This window comes from Medicago sativa, chromosome 3 (genome assembly GCF_051527215.1).
Source record: "Medicago sativa cultivar Bolivia chromosome 3, Bolivia_mono, whole genome shotgun sequence".
NCBI classification, from domain to species: Eukaryota; Viridiplantae; Streptophyta; class Magnoliopsida; order Fabales; family Fabaceae; genus Medicago; species Medicago sativa.
Window position 1 is genome coordinate 20,362,260 of NC_140751.1, and position 25,483 is coordinate 20,387,742.

The 25,483-nt window shown below is 32.0% G+C and overlaps 3 protein-coding genes across 3 annotated transcripts; all 3 read left to right on the top strand.

Annotated features, from left to right (window-relative positions):
• The first annotated feature begins 7,246 nt into the window (after nt 1-7,246).
• On the top strand, nt 7,247-8,354 carry LOC146936268 (glutathione S-transferase T2-like). Its single transcript, XM_085749183.1, has 2 exons — nt 7,247-8,046; nt 8,291-8,354. Exons 1-2 carry the CDS (start codon nt 7,247-7,249, stop codon nt 8,352-8,354), a joined length of 864 nt encoding a protein of 287 aa, XP_085605309.1.
• A 123-nt stretch (nt 8,355-8,477) lies between these two features.
• LOC146936269 (uncharacterized) lies at nt 8,478-9,411 on the top strand. The gene has a single exon (XM_085757689.1). The coding sequence runs from the start codon at nt 8,629-8,631 to the stop codon at nt 9,409-9,411; it is 783 nt and encodes a 260-aa protein (XP_085613815.1). The 5' UTR covers nt 8,478-8,628.
• Nucleotides 9,412-13,126: 3,715 nt separating this feature from the next.
• Nucleotides 13,127-19,286, top strand: PSP (3-phosphoserine phosphatase). The gene is made up of 7 exons (XM_085751205.1): nt 13,127-13,477; nt 14,086-14,218; nt 14,325-14,432; nt 15,974-16,067; nt 17,021-17,170; nt 17,245-17,298; nt 18,838-19,286. The coding sequence occupies exons 1-7, from the start codon at nt 13,249-13,251 to the stop codon at nt 18,961-18,963; spliced, it is 894 nt and encodes a 297-aa protein (XP_085607331.1). The 5' UTR covers nt 13,127-13,248; the 3' UTR covers nt 18,964-19,286.
• The last annotated feature ends 6,197 nt before the right edge of the window (nt 19,287-25,483 follow it).

The window sequence follows — 25,483 nt, forward strand, 5'->3', positions numbered from 1 at the left end:
ATCTGTTCAAAACAAATTTAAAAAACACAAATAAGTTGCCAAAAGATATATACTTTTAAGGCATTTAACATGTAACAAATTTTACTTAGGCATATCCCTAAGTTGAATGTATCTAAGCATTTCCTTAAAAACTATGTACTTTTAAGGCATTTAACATGTAACAAATTTTACTTGGCCATTCATAAAAATTCAAACTTAGAATCATTCAACTTAGACATTTCATAAAAAAAAATTATGTATTGTATGACATTATGTCATTCTTAAACTTGCCAAAAAATGTCAAAATCAAACATTATAATAATTATAACATATATACATTATTAAATTTAACATATTTGGAAGAAAAAAAATCACAAAAAAAGCAAGATTATTTCACTTAGGCATTTCATCAAACACCTTAAGTGCATTTTAAAATACTATCACAATTAGTGTAAATTCAACATCAAATTCAACTACATTGTACCTAAACCTACTCTAAACAACAATGTTAGCATAAACAATCCTAAACAACATCAAATTCTATCATAATTTGGTATTTTCTAACCTAACCTAAACACTAACATTTTGCTCAAAATTAAGTAAAATAAAGTCATAAACAACCTACATTGCATGTAAATAGGATTAAGATGACTTACTTGTGATTTAGTTGCAGAAATTAGGGTGATTTTCGAGCAAATGAGGTTTGGATGATTTTGGATTGAAAATGGAAGTATTTTGCATCTAACACTGTAACCAGAAACTGGAGTTTCCGCGTTCATATCATTAACATTGCAACGGCAGTTAACTACCGCTGGTGCCAGCGGCAGTTAACTGCCGGCGGTTTTCCCAATGGTAGTTAACTATCGCTGGGGGATTTTTGGTAAATTACTTGTGTCAATAGGAAGTATTTCATGTCAAAAAAATAATTTTCAAATAAGTATGTACACCCTCCGGTCACTATTATAAGCAAAAGTTTACATTTTAGATTCATTCATTAAATGATGTATGTGGTCTACAATAAAGACCATATACATCATTAATTGAATAAACTTAAAATACAAAATTATGCTTATAATAGTGACCGGATGGTGTATGTTTTATTAACCTTAGATATATGATTTAATTATCGATTAAATTCATAGATTAGTGACTATTTAAATGTTACGATATTTAGGTTTATAATAGAATTGACCACCGTTGATTTTTCAGTAAAATTTTGAATGCAACAAGGATAAAATCAAGCATTATCATAATTAATTATGATATTTTGGTGTGACCAAATAAATGCATTTTAAGTATAAAATAAATCGTTTACCAAAAGAAAAAATTATCAATAAAACGTCATCATTATAAGTTGCTTGAGACAAATTACATTATCTACATACGATTTCTCGACAATTCATACGATCTTCAAAAATAGACAAAAGAGGGACGAAATTATTCATATGATATAATGGAAACGGAATCCTCTATTTTCATTCACTCTCTCTTTCTCCTTCCTTTCACAATTTATGTATATCTGTCTCTAAATTTTAGAAAGAATATATATATAGAGAGAGAGAGAGAGAGAAAGAGAGAGAGGATAAGGAGAGAAGATCAAGAAAGAGAGAAAAGATCAGGAGAGAGATAGACACTTTAGAATGACAGAAAATGAGATAATGGTTGGAAGGAGATGATAACTCATTTTGGATATAAACTAGCCGAGATACCCGTGCTGCAGCACGGGTAGCGCGGCTTCGCCGCGCTTTATGGCCGCGGCTCCGCCGCGTGTCGCGTCTCGGCTGCGTTTGACATAGTGATTTTTTTGTCCATAGTGAAAATATGTAAAGTATTTAAAGCATAATAATGTATATATATTGATCGGTAGTAATAAAAAATTATAAAATAATTAAATTTTAATATGAACAAATATATATTAAATTTTAGTACTGACGATATTAAAAAATCTAATAAATAAAAATAATCATAGTTTTTATTGACTAATATGTTTTAGTGTGAAAAATACTAATAAGCATCCCATGAAAAATCATAACTAATGTATTATATAATATTGTTATCGTAAAATATATTTCATAAATAAAGATAAGTCGGAATACTGACCCATCTTTTTGTTCCACTATTACTTCATTGTTAGGGGTACATGAGGTAATCGGCCAAGGTAAATACTTGGGTCTTCCTTCTATGGTCGGAAGGAATAAAAAAGCTATATTTATATACCTAAAGGAGTGGATCTGGAAAAATATTCAGAATTGGAGCCAAAGATCACTTTCTAGAGCGGGTAAAGAGGTTTTAATCAAATCAGTTGCCCAAACTATTCCTTCTTATTGCATGAGTGCTTTTCTTCTTCCTACCTCTTTTGGAGAAGAAATTGAAAGGATGTTGAACTCTTTTTACTGGGGTTCGAAGAAAAATGGAGCGCGCGGTATCAATTGGCTCAAATGGGACAAGATGACAATCCACAAAGACTATGGTGGCTTGAATTTCCGTGATCTCGAAGGTTTCAACCTTTCCATGTTGGGAAAGCAAGGATGGAAGCTTCTCACAAACTCTTCCTCTATTCTTACCAGAGTTCTCAAAGCTAAATATTTTCCTAGAAATGGATTTTTGGATGCCAAACTTGGTCATAGTCCAAACTATACATGGAGGAGTATATGGAGCACCATTCCACTGTTAACACTTGGATATAGGTGGAGAATTGGAGACAGAAAAAGTATCAACGTATGGTCTGATCCGTGGATTAGAACTCGTAACAATATGAAGCCTACAACACCATCATCGTATCACCTCTCTCATTTGACGGTCTCACAACTCTTTGATAACCAACAAAATACTTGGGATCTTACCTTGTTGAACTCAATTATGAATACAGAAGATGTATCAGATATTTGTAAAATCCCTCTCTACTCCAGAGCTTTGTCTGATTCAGTTGTTTGGACATCTACGCCAAGTGGTTGTTATACTGTCAAATCAGCATGTAAGTTATGTATATCTCTCACTGACCATGAATCTCTCCCTCGAGTTGATGGAAATTGGAAAGATGTCTGGTCGCTTCAATTACCACAAAAAATGAAGCACTTTTGTTGGCGCTTACTTAGACTATGTCTTCCAACTAGATTCAACCTTCATTGTCGAGGAGTCTCTTGCCCGACGACATGTGTACTATGTGATGACGCGGTAGAAGATGAGATGCACCTTTTCTTTGGTTGTGCACATTCTTGAGACTGCTGGGTCGCCATAAACTTATGGAGAAAAATTGAGCAAAAGTTGTTGTCATTTCATACTCTACCCGAGTTGTTTTTCTCAATTTTTGCAGGTTTATCTGAAATAGAAAAATCATGTTTTGTTGCCCTTCTATGGAGCATATGGCGCGCTCGTAACGAGGTTCTTTGAGAGCATAAAACATTTAATGTTTCTACAACATGCAGGGCAACAACCGATGCAGTCCAAGACTTCCGTTGGTGTACTCAAGCCATCCAAAACTCTCAAGATCATACGTCTACACCACCACCTATAATATCTTAGGAGAAACCTTCCCTAAATTGGCTTAAGTGTAACGTGGATTGTGCCCTTTTCAGATACAAAGGTTGTTTTGGAGTTGGCATTTGTTTCCGTGATAGCTCGGGACATTTGGTTCAAGCATATATAAAGTGTTTTTCTTATACTATCCCGGTTATCGAATGTGAGGCTACAACTCTTCTCATTGCTATGAAGGTAGCTGTTGACAAAGGCTTTGAACGCGTTGTGTATGAGAGTGATAACCAATCCATAGTTCATTCTGTGCTTAGTGGTTGTATCTACGAAAATGAACTAGGTACTATTGTTACTAGTTACAGATCATATCTCTCTGCTCATGCTAGCTTTAAACTAGCTTTTATTCGTAGGCAAGCTAATAGGGCCGCTCACAATCTTGCTAGAGCGTCTGTATTTCAGTCTAGCCCAAGTATTTTTCTCTCCCCTCCTCATTGTATTGACAATATTATTTTAAATGAAATGCTATGAGTTTTATTTTCCTCAAAAAAAAAAAATAAAGATATGCTAACATATTCCCGTAAAAAAAATACATTGAGATATATTTTTGTTAATATATAGTCTATACACTCATATATATTTTATCAATATATATAGTTCTCATTAGATTTCAGAAATAAGAATATACTAATATATTCCCGTAAAACAAACATATACTCATATATATTTTTATTAATATATAGTCCATACACCCACATATACTTTATTAATATATTAATAAAACTTTGCCAGTTGCGGTGTTTAAATAGAGATATTAAAAAATACTAATTTTTTTTGAAAGATTAAAAAATACTAATTAAAACTGATCACTCGTTATAGTTACTAAAATGGGTCCCGTGTTACAATTGTACACTCTAACAGGTTTTTTATTGATACATTTAAAAAAAACAACGGAAAAAATTGAAGTGTGATTAATCATAGTATATTATAATTTTTTGTTTGTTTTAGTATTGACGATATTAAAAAAATGAAAATACATTTCACAAATAAACATATACTAATATATTCCCGTATAAAAACATATAGTGAGATATATTTTTATTAATATATAGTCCATACACTCATATATATATATATATATATATATTTATCAATATATAGTTCCCATTAGATTTCAGAAATAAGAATATACTAATATATTCCCGTAAAACAAACATATACTCACATATATATATTTTTATTAATATATAGTTCACACACCCACATATATATTTTGAATATATTAATAAAACTTAGGCAGTCACGGTGTTTAAATAGAGATATTAAAAAAATACTAATTAAAACTGATCACTCGTTGTAGTTACTAAAATGGGTCCCGTGTTACAATTGTACACTCCAATGATTTTTTTAGTGATACATTTTCAAATAAAAAAAAGGAAAAAATTGAAGTTTGATTGATCTTAGTATATTATAATATTGTTTTAGTATTGACGATATTAAAAAAGCTAATAAATGAAAATACATTTCATAAATATAATAACATATTCCCGTAAAAAAACATATAGTGAGATATATTTTTGTTAATATATAGTTGATATACTCATTTGTATTTCATCAATATATAGTTCCCATTAAAGAAATAAAAATATATTAATATATTTTCATAAAACAAACATATACTCATATATATTTTTATTAATATATAGTCCATACACCCAAATATATTTTATTAATATATTAATAAAACTTAGGCAATCGCAGTGTTTAATTAGAGATATTAAAAAAATATTAATTAAAACTGATCACTCGTTGTAGTTACTAAAATGGGTCTCGTGTTACAACTGTACAGTCCAACGGGTATTTTAGTGAAATATTTAAAAAAAAACAACAGAAAAAATTGAAGTATGATTAATCCTAGTATATTATAATATTGTTCTTGTTTTAGCATTGGCGATATGAAAAAAGCTAATAAATAAAAATAATCATAGATTTTATTTACTAATATGTTTGAGTGTGAAAAATATTAATATGTGTCCCGTGAAAAAACATAATTAACGTATTATATAATAGTGTTATCGTAAATTACAAAATCATATTCTGATATAACAACAACACTTGTTAGTTTCCTCTAAAAAAAAACTTGTTAGTAAAATTGAATTGAAAATTAGTAGAGAAAATGGAGTTGAAAATGAAGAGAGAAAATGAAAAATGAAGAAACTTGGTAACAAAAAGATAAGAGAGGAGAGTGAGATTGAGAGAGAAAATTTTATTATTAAAAAATAAAGGTAAGAGAAAAATTTATTATTATAAATAAAGAAAGATGAGAGAGAAAAGTTTATTATTAAAAAAATACTAATTAAAACCGATCACTCGTTGTAGTTACTAAAATGGGTCCCGTGTTACATTTGTACACTTCAATGATTTTTTCAGTGATACATTTTCAAAACAAAAAAAACAACGGAAAAAATTGAAGTATGATTAATCATAGTATATTATAATATTGTTCTTGTTTAGTATTTTCGATATGGAAAAAGCTAATAAATAAAAATAATCATAGATTTTATTTACTAATATGTTTGAGTGTGAAAAATATTAATATGTGTCCCGTGAAAAAACATAATTAACGTATTATATAATAGTGTTATCGTAAAATACAAAATCATATTCTGCTATAACAACAATACTTGTTAGTTTCCTCCATAAAAAAAAAAACTTGTTAATAAAACCGAATTGAAAATTAGTAGAGAAATTGAGTTGAAAGTGAAGAGAGAAAATGAAAAATGAAGAAAGTTGGTAAGAAAAATGAGAGTGAAATTGAGAGAGAAAAGTTTATTATTAAAAAATAAAGGTGAAAGAAAAGTTTATTATTAAATAAATAAAGGTGAGAGAGAAAAAATTATTATTATAAATAAAGAAAGTTGAGAGAGAAAAGTTTATTATTAAATAAAGAAAGGTAAGAAAGTGGGTTTTAGTAAAGTGGGTTTGACAAAAATAACCCTAAAATAGTAAAGGAAAAAATTTGGAAGAAAATTAGCTATGAGTAGTAAAGTAATAATGGTAGTATTCTGTTTTCATATAAGACCACTTACAATGGCCTATTGAATCCCAAATTCAATAGGTTGAAGCCATTGCAGTGCCTTGTTGAATATCATGCAGAGGAAAGAGAGGATGAAAAAATTAAACAAGTTGAAATCCTGTGCGAACTGCGGGAATGGCCGAAAATGGCGCGTGTACATCACGCGCCGACAAGAGCAAGTGGGGAACAATTCACGCGGTGAGAGAAAGGAAAGGGATAAAGAAATTGCCACGTGGCTTGCTACGATTGGCTGCTTGGATTTTTATCTTCTTAATAATTTGGACTCAATTATTTCATTGCAAATATTTTATTTTTTTTTTTACCAAAATTCGTGATTTTTTTTCTCTATAAATAGAGACTTGGATCATTTCATTTGGACACAGAAAAAAAATCAAGTTTTTCACTCTCTTAATCTCATTATTAGTCTTTCTTTTAAAGTTTTAGTCTTTGATTAGTGAAATGGATCTCAATAACAATCAATTCAACACCCAAAATTCTTCTGATTACCCATTTAGCTACCAAAATCCCAACAATTATCAACACCCAAATCAATTTCTCAACCAACATCCTCAAAACCCAAATCAATTTCCCAACCAATATCCTCAAAACCCAAATCAATTTCTCAACCAAAATCCTCAAAACATGCCTAATTTTGGTTTTGCCTCAAATTTCAATCATCCATCCTCTGTTCCAAACAACTTTCATCCATATTCTAGATCTATGATGGGATATCCATCTCAAACACCCCCATTTAATGGTTATATGCCGATGATGAATGAAAATTTTCAGAGTGTTGGAGAAATGACAAGAGACAATGAAGTCACTCAAGAGGATACAACTCCTAAGAGCAAAAAAAACCCCCAACCATCATGGAACACTGAACAAAATTTGGTGTTAATTAGTGGGTGGATAAAATATGGAACATCCAGTGTTGTCGGGAGAAACCAGACAAGTGAAGCATATTGGGGTAAAATTACTGAGTATTGTAATGAGCATTGCTCATTCGATTCTCCACGCGATGTCATTGCATGCCGAAACCGTTTTAATTATATGAGCAAATTAATAAATAAATGGGTTGGTGCTTATGATACCGCTAAGCGTCAGCAAGCAAGCGGTTGGTCGGAAGATGATGTTTTGGCAAAAGCCCAGGAAATATATGCATGTGGGAAGAATGGTAAATTTACTTTAAAGGAAGAATGGCGCGCTCTTCGTGATCAACCACGTTATGGCAGTCAAGTAGGAGGCAGTCAAGTGGGAGGAAATGTTGGCTCAGGTAGTAGTGGATCTAAGAGATCTCACGAGGACTCTGTAGGATCTAGTGCTCGTCCAATGGGAAGGGAGGCAGCTAAAAAAAAAGGAAAAAAGAAAAGCAATGACGCTGGCTTGAAGGAGGTGGAAAACGAGTGGGTTCAATTCAAAGAAATGAAGGTGCAAGAGATGGAACAATTTAAAGAGTACACCGAAAAAATGGAAAAGTACACCGCAGTGCAACAAGAGAAAAACAGATTGAAGAAAATGGACTTGTACATGAAGTTAAGTTCTCAAGAGCATCTCGATGACAGGAAAAAAAAATGTTGGAAAACTTGGAGCGTGAGCTGTTTGGAAATTAATTTCACTAATATTTGTTTGTATTCGGTCAAAATTGTCAGTGTTGTCTAGTCCCCAATGTTTACTTTAAATAATTGTCAGTGTTGTCTAGTCTTCAATGTTGCTTTAAATAATTGTCAGTGTTGTTTAGTCCTCAATGTTGCTTTAAATAATTGTCAGTGTTGCTTTAAATAATTTGTCTCGTGACTTTACTATGCTTTACTATGCTTTTACTATGCTTTAAATAATTTGTCTCGTGACTTTACTATGCTTTACTATGCTTTTACTATGCTTTAAATAATTTGTCCCGTGACTTTACTATGCTTTCATAGCCCATGGTATTCCTCACTGGTATTCATAGCCCATGGTATTCCTCACTGGTATTGCTTCAACTATTTTCTTATATATAGGGACTTGAATAACATTCATATCTACTTCCAAACCTATTTGCCACTTGAATATTGTTTAAACTATTTCCTTTCTCAAATTACATTCATATCTACTTCCAAACACTATCAATGGATCCTTTTGGTTTTGATATGAAAGCCTACTTCCAAAAACGTGATGCTGAAGACACTTATATGGTCAACCGATTTATTCAGCGTCGAAAAAAACTAGAGGAAGGTAGTGGATCAGGTAGTGGATCTGGTAGAAGAAAATATTTAAATAGAGATCATGCAGCAGCTAACCAAAGACTCATTGACGACTACTTTGCTAATGAGCCTACATATGACGATGCAATGTTTCGTCGTCGGTTTCGGATGCAAAAACATGTTTTCCTTCGAATCGTTGGAGACCTTTCAAGTAGTGATAACTACTTCACCCAGCGAGTTGATGCCACCAACAAAGAAGGTATATCACCCTTAGCAAAATGTACCACAACAATGCGAATGTTAGCATATGGTGTGGCAGCAGATGCGGTCGATGAATACATCAAAATAGGAGGTACTACAGCATTGAAGTGCTTACGTAGATTCTGTAAAGGAATCATACGATTGTATGAGGATGTGTACTTGAGAGCACCAACCCAAGATGACCTTCAAAGAATACTCCATGTTAGTGAAATGCGGGGGTTCCCAGGGATGATCGGGAGTATTGACTGCATGCACTGGGAGTGGAAAAATTGTCCTAAAGCATGGGAAGGTCAATTTACTAGGGGGGATAAGGGAACCACCACAGTTATTCTTGAAGCAGTTGCATCTCATGATCTATGGATCTGGCATGCCTTTTTTGGATGTCCAGGAACGTTGAACGATATCAACGTTCTAGACCGATCACCTGTGTTTGATGATGTGGAATAGGGAAAGACTCCAAGGGTGAATTTCTTTGTGAATCAACGTCCCTATAATATGACATACTATCTAGCTGATGGTATCTACCCTTCTTATCCAACTTTCTTCAAATCAATTAGACTTCCTCAAAGTGAACCCGATAAGTTATTTGCAAAACAACAGGAGAGCTGTCGAAAGGACATCGAACGTGCTTTTGGAGTGCTTCAAGCTCGATTTAAAATCATCCGTGAACCAGCTCGCTTGTGGGACATAGCCGATTTGGGTATCATCATGAGGACATGCATCATATTACATAATATGATTGTTGAAGATGAAAGAGATACATATGCTCAACGTTGGACCGATTTTGAGCAATCTGAGGGAAGTCAATCTAGTACACCGCAACCATACTCGACCGAGGTGTTACCCACCTTTGCAAATCATGTGCGTGCTAGATCCGAGTTGCGTGATCCAAATGTTCATCACGAATTGCAAGCAGATCTCGTGAAGCACATATGGACAAAGTTTGGAATGTTTCGTGATTGAAGATGATTTGTATCAGACTAAATAAATTAGTTGTGTTTTGTGTGCTTGTTTGTTGTCTTGCATTTTAAGCTATTTGTGTGTCGCGTGCTTAGTTTGTTGTATTGCATTTTAAGTTAAGAAAAAAAATATTTCAATAAATATTGTTTTTAAAAAAAATTAATTGTATTATTTTAATTTAATTTAAATCGATAATTATAATTTTATGTAATTATAAAAACAAAAATTAAATAAGAATAAGAAATAAAAAGTGGTGGGGTAGGGTGTTGAATGTTTACCATTGGAGTGGTAAAAATTGAATGGGTGTTGAATTAAGAGAGAGAAAATAATGTGGAGTGTTGTGAATTGAAAAAGTGGGTGTTGAAGGGTATTGAATTATTTTTCCCATTGTATATGGTCTAATGAGAGTGAATGTCGAGTGTGACTAAAGAAGAATTATTAGACAAAACACATATGATGTGACATAAATGTGTGATGCGATTAATGGTAAGTGATAGAAAGAGTAATTATGAGATTTCTTATTTAGAGCAAGTATTTAATGTGATGTTAAAGAGAAGTTGCTAATGAATGCGTAGGTAAGATGATGCGATAGTAATAGTTACTTGTCTAAAATATGGTTTTAGTCCCTGCAAATATGTCTCGTTTTAGTTTTAGTACCTGTAATTTTTTTTTTGTAGTTTTTAGTCCCTGCAAAATATTTTGTTTTTGAAAATAGTCCCTGACCCCACTTTTGTGATTATTTGCATATGTGGCACACGATGACTGAACCCATTTTATAGTTTTTAGTCCCTGCAAAATATTTTGTTTTTTAAAAAGATCCCTGCAAAATATTTCGTTATTTCTCTCAAAAAAAAATTATTTTGTTATTGAAAATAGTCCATCCAGGGAGTATTTTAAACAACAAAATATTTTGCAGGGACTAAAAACTACAAATTTTTTTACAGGGACTAAAACCAAAACGAGGCATATTTGCAAGGACTAAAAATTTTAGCCTAGTTACTTTAGTAGAGATTAGTTAGAATCATTATAGTTTAGATCATAGAACTATGACTTCGGTCGGAGATGGCGATATACGATTTTTGTGATGGTTCATGGTGGCTAAAGCTTGTTCATTGCAGTTGATGAGAATCCTTCGTCAGAGAGGAGGGTGTATTGTAAAGACACCTCACCGCTCCAATCAGTGAGATTTCAATGATCTTTGAGGTGCTTGACGCAATGAGAAAATATACCTAAATTCATTGTGCCACACCTTATTTATGGCATGACTTATATAACAACTCCTATCTTCCCTCAATCCACGACCAACACATGATTATCGAAAGTCTAAGGACTATTCTTGAGCGCACCACCTCCATATCTAGGGCATGGAAAACTTGACCAAAAAGAGCCTCAATGAAGCTTCTTTATTTGTTATCCCCTTCACTGGTCTATACACATCTGCCATCCTCACCTTCATTGTAAAGGACAAATGTGTAGGACCTCCCTACAAGATGTAAATAAAGAAACTCGAGCTCTCATTGTTGAAAACTATGAACTCTTAGAAAACAAGAGATAAAATTAGTAATTAATTTTTATTATTATATTTTCCTCCCTTTTTTAAAGGGTGGTTATTAGCTGTTGATGAAAGAAAATAATTATTTTTAAGTCACGTTGCCACTCATAGTTCTTTTAATTGATCGGAAAAAACAAGTGTTCATAAACAAGTTTCTTGAAGAATATTAAATGTAAATTTAGTTATGTTTTTTGCATCTTAATATTTTCTCTACATAAACTCGATTACTGGGGTGTTTGTAGTGGTTTGGATTGATTTTGAGTCAAAAACTCATCTGATCCAAATATAAAATTATAAGTGATTCAATCTGGCTTTGAATGACTAATTAAGAAATTAAGATATGCACTTTAATTTGGATTGAGTTTTGGATACCGAATTACAAACTATAATTATTTTTTATATAATATTATAAAGACATGACAAAACAATAGGTTTTATGCAAACTATAAAATATAATATATAAAAAGTTAATATTACAACATTATAATGATAATTATGTTTGAAATGAAATAATTCTACCAAAAAAAAAATGAAATAGTAAAAGATATATTAAAAATAATAATCAGTATTAAAAGTTTTATTTGAGGAAAGCTAATATTAAAAGTTAAAGACCAATGATTAGTAGATTACTATAATATACCATACTAATGAAAATCGCTTCCAAAAAGTATTTTCTTTTGACAAAATCAAGTGATATTGATTCATTCATTCAAATTGATTCAAATTGATAGAGTACATCGATAAATATAAATTCAAAATCGCTAAAAACAAAAAAGATGATTTTGTGAACAAACTCACAACATCCATGTTAATAGCAAAAAAAAAAAAAATTCGTAAGTAAGCTTAATTTTTTGATTAAAAAAAGTATTAAAATGTATGTACGCAATTGGATTCAGTTTGATTTTGAAAAATCAATTAAAAATTCTATCCGAGTAGTTTTGAAAAAAGAAAATTCAAACATATCAAATAAAATTTGGTGTTATGTGGTTTTTGATTTTTTTATATCGATTTAAAATTTTATTTTGAATCTATTAGAATTTAAAAACCCAAATTAGCCTTATCCCCAACCTTAAATTTTCTACATAAAAAATAATCAAAAACGAAATTCATTCACTCAAATTAATTGAGTATATCGAATACAACCACAAATTTAATATTGGTAAAAATGAAAAAAAGAATGAATTTACAAACAAACTCACAAACATCTAAGTTTCCAAGTTAATAACATACAATTATAAAATTTAGATAAATAATACTTCATTCGTCCATATAAGAATATCTAACAATAATTACGGGTATTAAAAAACGGTTTGAGTAGTAAATTTTTCTAAAAATTATATAACTATTATTAAATTACCCTTTGTATCTAAGTACATTCGATTTTGATTTTTCATATTTCAATATAATTAATTGTATTAATAAAGGTATATTTGAAAAAAGAGTAAAAAATACATAGGTTTAAATCGCACGATTAAAAAATTAAAATGAGTGAAATATTTTTGACAAAAAAAAAATAGTGAAATATTCATGCTAATATATGCAAGGTCTGGGTTCGAACCCAGATCACCACCCAAAAAATACCAAAAAAAAAAAAAAAAAACAAGTGAAACATTGAACTATCTCGCACCATGAAACATTGAACTATCTCGCACCTTAACCAACCAACCAACAACAACGTTTCTTTTTCTTTTCTTCATTTCTTAACTTCCACAACTATAACACAACAACATTCACATTCCTCAGATCCAACATTTTTTGTCTTCTCACTGTACATGGAAGCTTTGATCAGTTATGGGATCAACCCAGTTCGTGTCAATGGCTTTACAAAGCAGCGATCTTGTTTTCCGTTTGAATCAACACCAAATCTCAAAAAGGGTACGTTTGGATTTCAAATTGGAGTGGTGAATAAGAAGATGAAGAAGTTTTCTCCTTTGATTATGGCTGCTGCTACTGTTGGAAATTCACAAGTTGGTCATTTTGAGAACATGGTTCCTTCTAAAGGTTTACATAATTCTTAGATTTTTGTATCTTTCGATTTGTCAAATTTGGTTCATAGTTATATTTCATTGTTTTGATCTACTTATATTTAGTAGCTGCTAACTTTGAAGCACGGATATAGACACCGACACTGCTAATAATTTGAGAAAATCACATAATTCATAATTCAGTGTAATCATATGTGTCAGTGTCGTGTCGGTGTCGGGGCACTCACGCGTGTTCGACACCGGGACACTTGTAATTCGAGGAGTAATCGTGCTTCATTGATGTATTCTAGTTATATTTTATTGTTTTGATTTATTGATTTTCATTTTTCACCATGGTGGGTGTTTTTGAAAGTCTGACAAAATAGAGAAATATGATTGAATGTTTGTAATTCATGCTGTTTGTACATAGTTATTAATTATTTTAAAATAGTGTGTTTTAAATATTCACTAATGTTAAAGCACACTGTTAATTGCAACAACAAAAAAAAAAACACTGTTAATTAGCAATCTATTTTAGCATTTTATGTAATTTTTATGTGTTACTGTTAGTGTAAATTCTCAATGTTATTGACTTCCATGTTAAGGTTGAATGATGGTGTTGTGTTTTGTTTTGGTGCTGGTTAGATATTCTGGAGCTATGGAAGAATGGTGATGCAGTGTGCTTTGATGTGGATAGCACTGTGTGCCTGGATGAAGGAATTGACGAGCTTGCTGAATTTTGTGGGGCAGGAAAAGCTGTTGCAGAATGGACTGCAAGGTTAGATTATTCAAATGGATTTTTTTTTTTTGAAAGAGGGTTTATGTTTTTGAATATCTTTGGTATCTTTTTTGTTATATTTGATTTAAGTGTTGAATTTTCACAGAGCAATGGGTGGTTCTGTTCCTTTTGAGGAAGCCTTGGCTGCTAGGTTATCTTTGTTCAATCCCTCTTTGTCTCAACTTGAGAATTTTCTTCAGCAAAGGCCGCCAAGGTATGATTGAGACCAGCTGATTTTGTTGAGTGTTTTCAGTGATTTTTGTCTCGAGCATCTTTCACATATTGATGATAATCAATGTAGCTTCATCATTTAGGAGTATTTCGCTTTCGATTTGGCTAGTAATCACATTAAGTTGATCAGGCAGTTCCTACTTCCCCATTGCTCTTGCCTTAGGCTTTTAACTTGGCAGAGCTGAAAGGTTTTATTTTAACATTTGTATGAAGTAACGCTATGTGTAAAAGAAAGGGCAACTTAGTACTACAAAGCTCTTGCTGTTGCAAAAAGGGTAGGAATCTTGTATCTCTACTATAGCAGTATTGTCAAATAGTTGATATAGCGGCACAATAGTGTTATAGCATTGTAGAATTTTATAAACGCCATTGTTATGACATACGTGATTTAGTACAAAGTGTTAAATAGAATAGAACTTTAGTGTAGTGGATTTCAACAAACAACTATTTTCTGCGAACTATGATCGAGAGCAGTGTTGTAGATTTGTAGGTAGTCTTACACTTAACTACCAAACCGAGTTTTCCATGCCTGTATGATGTACTCATCAATGTCTGATGCAATGAATCCAGATAAAGTGGATGGTTAGAATTATATTATCAAAAGAGTTCAGTCACTCTCCCGGTCTCTCCAAACGTAACCTACAACCCTTATGCCTTCAACTAGAAATCACATATGTTTTTCCCCTTCCTAATGCTTATTTGATCACTTGATACTTGGTTTAAGATATATTTGGTTTGGACTCCTAAGAAGAAATGCTGCATTGTGTCGAGAGCTATAAATCACACTCCATGTTTAAGTTATATCTTATTTTATGAAAAAAGAGAATTTATCTGTGGAAATATATAAAACTATAATTGGTAAGTTGATACTAGTGTGGAGAAATTAGTGTTTCGTCATAGTGGTTCTATGTTAAAACTATAGCGCTCAAGCGCAGTGGAATTCAAACAATTGCTATGTTACATGATATGCTACTTGGTACAAAGTATTGTCAAATAGTGGCTATAACAGCACAATAAGACTGCAGAATAGTGGAATTTGAACAAACTGCTATTTCCTGCAATCCACGATTGTCAACACTGAGAGAAATGATACCTTACACTTCTAATGACATTTTAGATTTATTGACTTATTCGTTCTCAAAACCAGCCAAAACTTTAAATGGGTGTCTTGATTCAACGGTTGAGTTGCTACTGCGTGACTAAGAGGTCACATAGGTTTGAGTTGCGGAATTAGTCCCTTGTAAATGCAATCTAACTTGTAAGGCAGCCTATTAGTACTATAGACTTGCAAGAATTTGATTTTGCCCTAGATTCTACTCTAACAGTAGCTTTATTGAACCAGGTTAATTTTTTGTTAGACCAAGCCAAAACTCTGACGAGACAAAAGGTTGATATATGTATCACCAAAGCCTAACTGCCTACTTTATTTTCTCTGCTTTCTCATCATTGTTTCTCCAATTGTATCCTGAACTGGTCAATTCAGACATATTTGGAACAATGCTTATGATTCTCCTTAATATGCAGGCTATCCCCTGGCATTGAAGAGTTAATCCAGAAACTAAAGGCTAATGGCAAGCATGTATATCTGATCTCAGGGGGCTTTCGTCAAATGATCAATGTATGGATAATAGTTGTAATGATTAATTTTTTGGATTTATTTTAGACTAAGAAGAGTATTTCAGTAGTTACTTATACAAAAAATTAGTCACGGAAAAAATGAATTTCCTCTCTAATTTCCTTGTTGCTAAATTTAGTGACGAATTTAGAGAGAAATTTCACGTTTTTCATCTCTTGATTTCTTTTGCTAATTTTATTGCTTTTAGTAGTGATAACATATTGTGATTTAGATAAATTTTCTTTAAATCATGGTCCAGTACTACTAAAAATATTTGAAAACCAGTATATGATGTCCTGGCATATATAGAACCTTTCAACAAAACAAGTACACAGGTTGCAATATTATTGATTAGAATAGTGTTACTTTCAATCAATGTTGTCAAATTGCAGCTATAGCGCACAAAATTGGAACAAATCACTATTGTTCCACAATACGCTATTTAGGACATTCACATTGTGTTATCTAATAGAGGCTATTGGTACGCTATAGCACTTTAGTGTAGCAGAATTTGAACAAACCATCATTTTCCGCGATCTGCATTTGATAACACTGTTTTCAACACACTTCTTGCAAAAGAAAATTAAATCTCCATTCCTATGTAGAATGTGGAATCAATCTGAGTGACTTGATGAACATAAGATTGTACATTGCTTACCTAGAAGGTGGCAATCTATGTTGAACTTTCAAACAAGATCTCTATCATTCCTCTCTTTTGCCACCATGCAAGTTTCAAATTAATTTGTGAAACAATGAACATAAGTTAGGAGCCCGTGTCTATATCTTTCGATGTTTATTTTTCCTTTCAAACACTTTTCACAAGTTTGCATTGCTACGACATTAAGAATTTTAGGTAAAGTTTTTTGGAATTTGATAAGCATGCTAGCTTTATTCATACAGTATGATGAATTAGATACTTCTTTTTCTTTCTAATTTCTACCTCACTTCTTATTAAGCCTGTCGCGTCAATACTCGGGATTCCACAAGAGAACATTTTTGCCAATCAACTACTTTTTGGAAGCTCTGGACAGTTTCTGGGATTTGACGAAAATGAGCATACTTCAAGGAGCGGAGGAAAAGCCACTGCAGTCGAACAAATCAAGAAGGTTAGTCATGAACTTGTTTAAGTTTTTTAATCTAATTACTACATTGCTTTAAAGCTGACCGTTAAAAATTCCAGGATCATGGGTACAAAGCATTAACTATGGTCGGAGATGGCGCAACTGATTTTGAGGTAAGAAAATATCTCGGATATCTTGAGGTGATTTTATGAAACATCTCATTTTCACTCACGTGTTTTGAAAATTAAACTCCAAGGCTTACTGAAGCACCTACTATTACTAATATTGTAGAGGAAGTGTTCCTGCTAGAAGTTGCAGGGGTAGTTTTCTAGGTCTACCCGCTCTCAAGTGCAGAGAGGTGGATAGTGGATTAGAGGTTATATCGGAGTCACCTCCTATATAGTCATATAGGCCTGGTTAGCTCCATTAGGTTTAGGAAAGTGGGCCGTATCTCATGCTCAGGTATTAGCCCACACGGTTGATCCCGCAATATTTGAGTCTTGATTGCTCTGGCTGAGACAGCGATGACTCGTACAAGAGCTGTTTATGACTAGGAAGGCTGCTGGGACTTGGTAGCGAGCACGTTATGCTCGGATGCGGGTCAGGTGGTTCAGTTTCGGACCTTCTAACACGTGTATGAAGAGCCGAGTCATGGTCCAAAGTCCATACTTGTACAGGAATTTACACTCATCTTTTCTGATATATGTTTAAATGATGTGAACTTCCTTTCTAATTTCAAAACAAATACCGATCACCCTTATTTGGTAGAAAAGTTGCTCTCACTTTTGCTTAAGTGCATTTAAATGTCACCCCATCTATTTTTTCGAAATTAAAAGTATTCAAGTGTAATTCAGGGGAGGTGTCTTTGACAAAATAGAGGCGTCGTATGCATTGTTGTCAGAATCCCGAACAGACTCGTGAAAATTCATGATTTTGCAATTTCACTCATGCCTACTGATCCAGATCGTGAATAGAACAGTGAGTTGAGTAAAATCCCTGCAAAATTGCATGAATACGTGAAATCGGCATGAAATCTGGCGATTCCATACGATTCTAACCATCCTAGCTTTGAGTCTTTCATGTTTAAGCTTTGTTACTAGGTTGTTTTATGTTTTAACATTTGAGACTTTGCGCCATTCATGTTAAGATGTGAGACTTGCCTTTTATGTCTGAGACTTGGTTGTTTTATGTTTGTTTAAGATTTGAAACTTTGAGTAGTTTATGCACTATATAATATATATTAAGTATTATTTTTGTTTTTGTAGTAGGATCCTATTATCTCGGTTGCGATTTATGTTTTACGATCTTGCTAACTAATTTCGATCCTAGAAAATTAATTGAGTAGAATGCTTCGATCTTGGTTGCAATCTTATGTTTTATGATCTTGCTATCCCCTTTCGGTTTGATGCAAGATCTCGATTTTGACAACCTTGGTCGTATGTCATTTTGACTTATCTTAGGAGAGATAAGTGCAGTTTCATCTATGATATATGATAACCTGTTTTCATATTTGTGCATTCTCCAACTAACCAAACAACTTTTTGATTAGACTCAAAAAGACCGACAGTGATCTTAAATTGTTGATAGATGAATGAACTTTCTGTTTTTATTGATATTTTAGCCTAATTTGCTGTGTCATTCTTAGCCTCTTAGGTTTTCTTGAATAACATAAACATATGTGATAATTTGTATGCTTTTTTCTGCACATTTAGGCTCGTAGACCAGGTGGTGCCGACATGTTCATTTGCTATGCTGGTGTTCAACTTCGAGAAGCTGTTGCTGCAAAAGCTGATTGGCTAGTTTTCAATTTTCAAGACCTTATAAATTCATTGGGGTAACTTTTTCCCTTTTTTGTTTTCCTATTTTTTGAATCATAGAAGTGAGGAAGCAGATGGATTTGGGAAACATAAATGTGAAATTCATCCGCGTGTTATTAGGGAATGATTTCTCTTACGATAGATAGATGTCGTTCATTTTTCTCTGTAGTAGATCAGATTTATTCTTCTTCCATTATTGGGGGTGTAATTTTAGTTGTGCAGATGCCCTTCCACTGCGTTTGTATGTTTCAGTGTGCTTCAATAATACATTACCGATGTATCACACGGTTTTAATAGTATGTTTGGATGTGCGTTCAATGCCATTTTCCCGCATCGCAGTGAAATTTAACCTTGTTTTTAGAAGCTTAAAATTGCAGCTTTTGCTTCGACGAGCGGCATCACTGTGATTAGCCATTTTCCCAAACATACACCAAGTTGATTTTATGAATTATTTTATGTTTCTTAACTTTATTTACTGCCTTTTGCAAGGGTTAAGAATGTTTACTTAAATGCTGTTAGCCAATGCTCAATGCATGATATACATGTTTAGATTTTCCATTCTCCAATATGGACATTTAATTGGATCAAAAGTTATGCATTTTTTAACACAAATTTCGACATCTGACACCATATAAACATACAACAACAACAACAACCAAGCCTTATCCCACTAAGTGGGGTCGGCTACATGGATCAAATGACACCATATAAACATACGATTTTGATTTTTTATTAATATTTTCTCTCCTCGGGTGATGATGATTACAAAAAGCACTAGCTCATAGTGTATTGTATATGGTGTCCAACATACCGTGTCGACTTTTGTGTCCAAATAGCAACTCTATTCCAGAATCGACATACAAGAATATCATGTAATCATGTGTTAAATTGTCTTTGATCTCTGCTAAAAGTTAGCTCAACATATATAAAAACTGCACAACCTAAAATATAATGATAATTTAGTTACAAAGCACACAAATGGAAAGAAAAAAAAAGTAGAAAAGAAAGAATCAATTTTTTTTATATTTTTATTATTGATATAATAAACAATATATTTTGTGTATGTGCATAAACAATGTACTAGTACAATTTTTTTATACTCACGAAAAAAGTAAAGTTCGATTTAACGGTCGGTCGACCCAGGATGGGAATTTAGATATACCGACCAAAACTCAATAATCAATTACATATTATTTGATAATTTAGTCTATATTTGGTATCACGGTGGGTATCTCAAAATCACGGTGATATATTGTGATTTTTCAAAAGCTACACTTTGTAGCTTCTGCAAAATCTAGATGAAGCATCGTGATTCTAGTATATTCACCGTAATACCAAACATACACTCAATTGTTACTAGAATAATACTCCCTCCGGTCCTATTTATAAGAGAAATTTTGGTCAACAAAAGTTAATGTATCTAGTTAAAAAATTGTACCAAATACATCCACTTTTGTTGACCCAAATTTCTCTTATAAATAGGACCGGAGGAAGTACCAAATATACACTCAATTTTTACTAGGAGCATACTTTTGAAATGTGCTATCAAGATGGTCTGATTTGATGGATGGATCCACCTTAGAACATTCACGTCCATACCACCAAATTTGGTCATATAAATGAACGAGCAATGATATTTTGACATCCATTTGATGACAACTTTGTTGACAACCTTGTTTTTCTCACTTCTTATTGGTCAAAAACAATGGAGAGAGAAAAAGGAAGAGAGAGGATAACAATATCATGTGAGTATGAGAGAGAAAGTTGTCCAAAAGTTGTCAAAAAGTGGTTGTCAAAATATCATTTCTCTAAATGAACTCTACTTAATATATTATATTACTTCATACTTCACAATTATTTAAACAACTTAATTATATTTTCAAAATAGTCATACTACTCATCCAAAATTTTAAAATGGATCCTACTAAATTCAAAATAACCAATCATAACCCAAAAAGTATGTGTTCTTTTTAATTTATATATTATTTTATTCCAACACAAGCTTAAGACACACGGTAGTTGAATTGGCGAACGATGACTATTTTGAGATTGCTTTACAAAGTCAAATATCAATACTTTTTGACACAATATCCTTATTTTCAGTTACGATACCACAAAATTCAACAAATAATCATGCTCTTAGGCACATTGTGAACATTTGTTCCATTCTAACAAAAATTTTCATAAACTCTATTTTATTATTTTATATTAAAGCTAATTGAAGCCTCAATTAGCTTTAATATAAAATATATTGTTATCCAATGTCAAACTCTTTAACACACACCAACACATGTTGGCTCAGTTGGTAAGGAACGGGCCACTTCCTTGCAGAAGGTTGTGTGTTCGATTCCCTCTACCGATGTGAGGGCAGTGTTGGTGGGTGATCTGTAAGTACCTCTATAAGTGCTCTTTGAGCCTGGAGGCGTGTCCTGACCCTGGTGGTGACCGGAGCCGAACCCACCTAAACTTTATGTAACCAAAAAAAAAACTCTTTAACACACATCTTCACCTTCTCTTTAACACACATCTTCACCTCCTCTTTTTATTTAATTTAATGGTAAAATTTATTGATCTAATAATTGAAATTAACTTATCGGATGCAAGATTTGTTGGGGAATTAGTCACTTTAGTCCCTGAATCGGAAGGGATTCGTCACTTTAGTCCCTGAATGCAGATAAATTGCAAAATAGTCCCTGAATGTAGATTTTGTTAGTCAATTTAGTCCCTGAATTCAAACTTCGTTAGTCAATTTAGTCCCTGAATGTAGACTCCGTTAGTCACTTTAGTCCATGAAATTGACCATGCAGGGATTGTTTTGCAATTTCTCTTCATTCAGGGACTAAAGTGACGAATCTCTCCCATTCAGGGACTAAAGTGACTAATTCCCCAGATTTGTTTCATTGCTTATAAAATTGACCTTTAAATAAATTTAAGCGTAACATGATTTTTTTTTTAGGTGTGTGACATATGTGCATATATAGAAAGAAATCAATTGCGGCTGGAATTAAGGCACATGCATGACCGGTGGTCTGTCACTCTCTACCTTTCTTTGGTTGTTACGATCAATAATCTAACCTTTTCTTAAAGTTTGTATAGAAACAAACGAGTAATGATAACATAATAACTCTTAGATAGATATATGAAAATCAAAAAGAAAATATTGATCACAAAGCTTTAAATTGACAAAGATAATCTAGAAAGAGAAAAAAGATCTTGGGCTGATATAACTATCACAATTCACAAACAATTGGTCGTCTCATAAATTTAAATATAAGTTAGGACTTACGTACGTGAGAAAAACTCAATCCAAAGTACTAGTCTATTAGGTGGAAGAACTTAACGACTTAAAGATCACATAAAAAAAATTATCTGTCAATGTGGGATACCTAAGTCCTTGTATTCATACTTTTAGATGTAATAATGTCCAATATTCAATGAAACACATCAATCTTATTTATAGGTAGCATTTTTTGTGAACCAAGGGTTTGTTACAATGCATATCCATGAATGAGATTTATATGGGAGGATATTATTACTTCACCACGCCCCTACAACATGGAGATGGATTCAACATTAATCTTGAACTTTCGAAAATTGTGGGCTTGATGATTATGTTATAGCTAGTTGGTGATTCGAAGGAAAATGAGAGACTTCAAGTTTGGTTTGAAAGACCAAGGCACATACAAAGTGATAGTTTATGGCCAAATGTTTTATTTTGGAGTGATAAGCTTGATTAACACATCGGTATGGCGTGCCAATATGAAATATTGTTAGAATGAATACAAGGAGTAGATGAAGAAACCCCAATTTGGTAAACCTTACTTGTATATACAGCTAAAGTCATTCCTGATAGGGATACTAATTAAACTCATTCATTTGGTTCATAGAAAAAAATATCCATAATAAGTTGGACAAAAGTCCTAATTATTATGAATACATATACAAGTAAAAGTTGTCCTAATACAAAGCACAAGTAATTACCCATTAAAATGAACAAATACGGCTTATTAGTATTTTTTTTGTTAAGGAGACGAGTGGCTAAGAATTCACTTTCTTTTAAGTTGAATAAGCAGGATGTGTCCTCGTGAGCTTAGCTCAGTTGATATGGACAATGTATAAAATATGCAAGGTTTGATGTTCGAATCCCGGCAACCACAAAAAAAAAAAAAAGCGGGGTGTTTGGGGTTCGAACTCCGGTCTTTACATATTATTAGTATTTTTACCTCACTTCACACAAACACACATAGAGGAGATATCAAATTACACTAATGTAATGTTACACCAACACTTAACATCATTTTACCCGTTACATATATTTTAAATTTGACTGTCGGATGGTAAATTTATATCGTATAGATCATTTATGAAAAGTTTTGAGCAAATCTTAAGTAATTTGATATGTTATTGAAATTCACTAAGATTAACGATGTACAATAAAAGCGCATAAACAGTTAATCTTGATGGATCTCAATAACATATTAAATGATTTTAGATTTGCATAAATTTTGCATAGATGATCTATATGATATAAAATTAGCATCCGACGGTCAAATTTAAAAAATATGTAACAAATAAAATGATATTGAATTATATAACGTAAGACTTACTTACGGTTGTGGTTCTAATGTACCCACTCATGAAACCAGTCCTATAATTTCAAAATTCTCAAGTTTTAGGGTCTGCTTGTGGAGGGATACAATCAAATCATAAGGAAAATAATCCCAAAAAAAATACTTAATTGATTAATAACTTCAAATTAAAAAATGATTTTGATAAGAAACAAACTAATTTATTTGGATTGCATTCTATAATTGAATTGGATTATTAATATAGTAAACTAATAAATTTAATTACCTAATTTAAATTTAATTAATTAAGAGAGATGTTCATATTTAATGATCAACAATTCTTCAAATAGATTAATAGAAACAACACTATTATAAGTCTGATCAATAATTGTTCAACACATAAAACGAATTCAATTGCTGTCAATAATCGATCATTGATGAAATTTATTAATCATTTGAGTTCAATAAAAAAAGTTTGATTATATTTTTCTTTTTCTTTTCATAATTATTTTTCCTTTTTGTCTCTCACAACCAATCAAATTCTTTAAATTGTAAAAAAAAAAACACAGATCCGATGTAACCATAAAAATCAAATACTTTGAATAAAAACACCAAAAAGACACTTTAATTAATATCAATCAATTACTACTGTAGTATATTTTCCGTTCCTTTTGTTTATTATATTTTTTTTTTAAAACTCGATATTCTTCGACACAAGTACCGATTAATTCAAAATGTTCAATCTCACGATACACTTGTGAGATCATCTCTAATGGTGAGGTCTTCACTATTTAAGATCCGATACTTAATAGATACTCCCTCCGGTCTCAAATATAAGAAAAAATTCTTTTTTTAGGTTCATTGAGTAGTTAATGTATCTGGCCTACATTGTAAAGCAAATACATTAATTATTCTATGAACCTAAAAAAGGAATTTTTTCTTATATTTGAGACCGGAGGGAGTACTCCATTTAAAGTAAAAGTTCCTTAAAAAAATCATTTAAAATAAAAGTATAACTCTCGTATGGCTAAAATATGGTATTGGTCCCTGCAAAATAGGCCAGTTTTGGTTTTAGTCCCTGCAATTTTTTTTATAGTTTTTGGTCCCTGCAAAAATAGGTCAGTTTTGGTTTTAGTCCCTGCAATTTTTTTTTATAGTTTTTGGTCCCTGCAAAAATAGGCAAGTGTTGTTTTAGTCCCTGCAAATTTTTTTTTTATAGTTTTTGGTCCCTGCAAAAAATTTTGTTTTTGGAAATAGTCCTTGACCCCAATTATGTGATGATTTGTCACTTTTGTGCATATGTGGCATATGTGCTTACTTAATAAAAAGAATATTATTTTTTATAATTTATATAACAATAATTATTTTTTTAATTTATAATAATAATAAAACAGATACAATAATTATTTTTTTATTAAAAAATAATAATAAAACAGATACAATAATTATTTTTTTAATTTATAAAAGTGACAAATCATCACATAACTGGGGTTAGGGACTATTTCCAAAAACAAAATTTTTTGCAAGGACCAAAAGCTATAAAAAAAAATTTGCAGTGACTAAAACAAAAACTGACCTATTTTTGCAGGGACCAAAAACTATAAAAAAAATTTGCAGGGACTAAAACCAAAACTGACATATTTTGCAGGGACCAATACCATATTTTAGCCCTCTAGTATAAATTAGCCCATAGAAAATATGCACATACCAGCCAAATTGGATTTCCCTTTATCAATTTAAATAATATTTTCTAAATATACAAATATTTTTTCTTAAAAAAAAAAAGTATACAAAGATTTTTATGACATGACAGACACAAACCAAAAAAGTGGATGAGATTTCAGTGATACAGTGAACCCTATAAAACAGGAGAGAGAAAAATAAAAAATAAAAATAAAACATTTGAATTTCTTCACAAAAAAACAAAAAACAAACATTTATTATTTCTTCGATATAACAAACGTTAATTTTTG

What these genes read in the sequence shown, in the direction of transcription:
- LOC146936268 (XM_085749183.1), top strand. Translation starts at nt 7,247, where the DNA reads ATGGGATATCCATCTCAAACACCCCCATTTAATGGTTATATGCCGATG. An exon ending in AGATTGAAGAAAATGGACTT is followed by an intron (nt 8,047 to 8,290) that starts GTACATGAAGTT and finishes AATAATTGTCAG; the next exon opens with TGTTGCTTTAAATAATTTGT.
- PSP (XM_085751205.1), top strand. Translation starts at nt 13,249, where the DNA reads ATGGAAGCTTTGATCAGTTATGGGATCAACCCAGTTCGTGTCAATGGC. An exon ending in GAACATGGTTCCTTCTAAAG is followed by an intron (nt 13,478 to 14,085) that starts GTTTACATAATT and finishes GGTGCTGGTTAG; the next exon opens with ATATTCTGGAGCTATGGAAG. An exon ending in GTTGCAGAATGGACTGCAAG is followed by an intron (nt 14,219 to 14,324) that starts GTTAGATTATTC and finishes GAATTTTCACAG; the next exon opens with AGCAATGGGTGGTTCTGTTC.
- LOC146936269 (XM_085757689.1), top strand. Translation starts at nt 8,629, where the DNA reads ATGGATCCTTTTGGTTTTGATATGAAAGCCTACTTCCAAAAACGTGAT.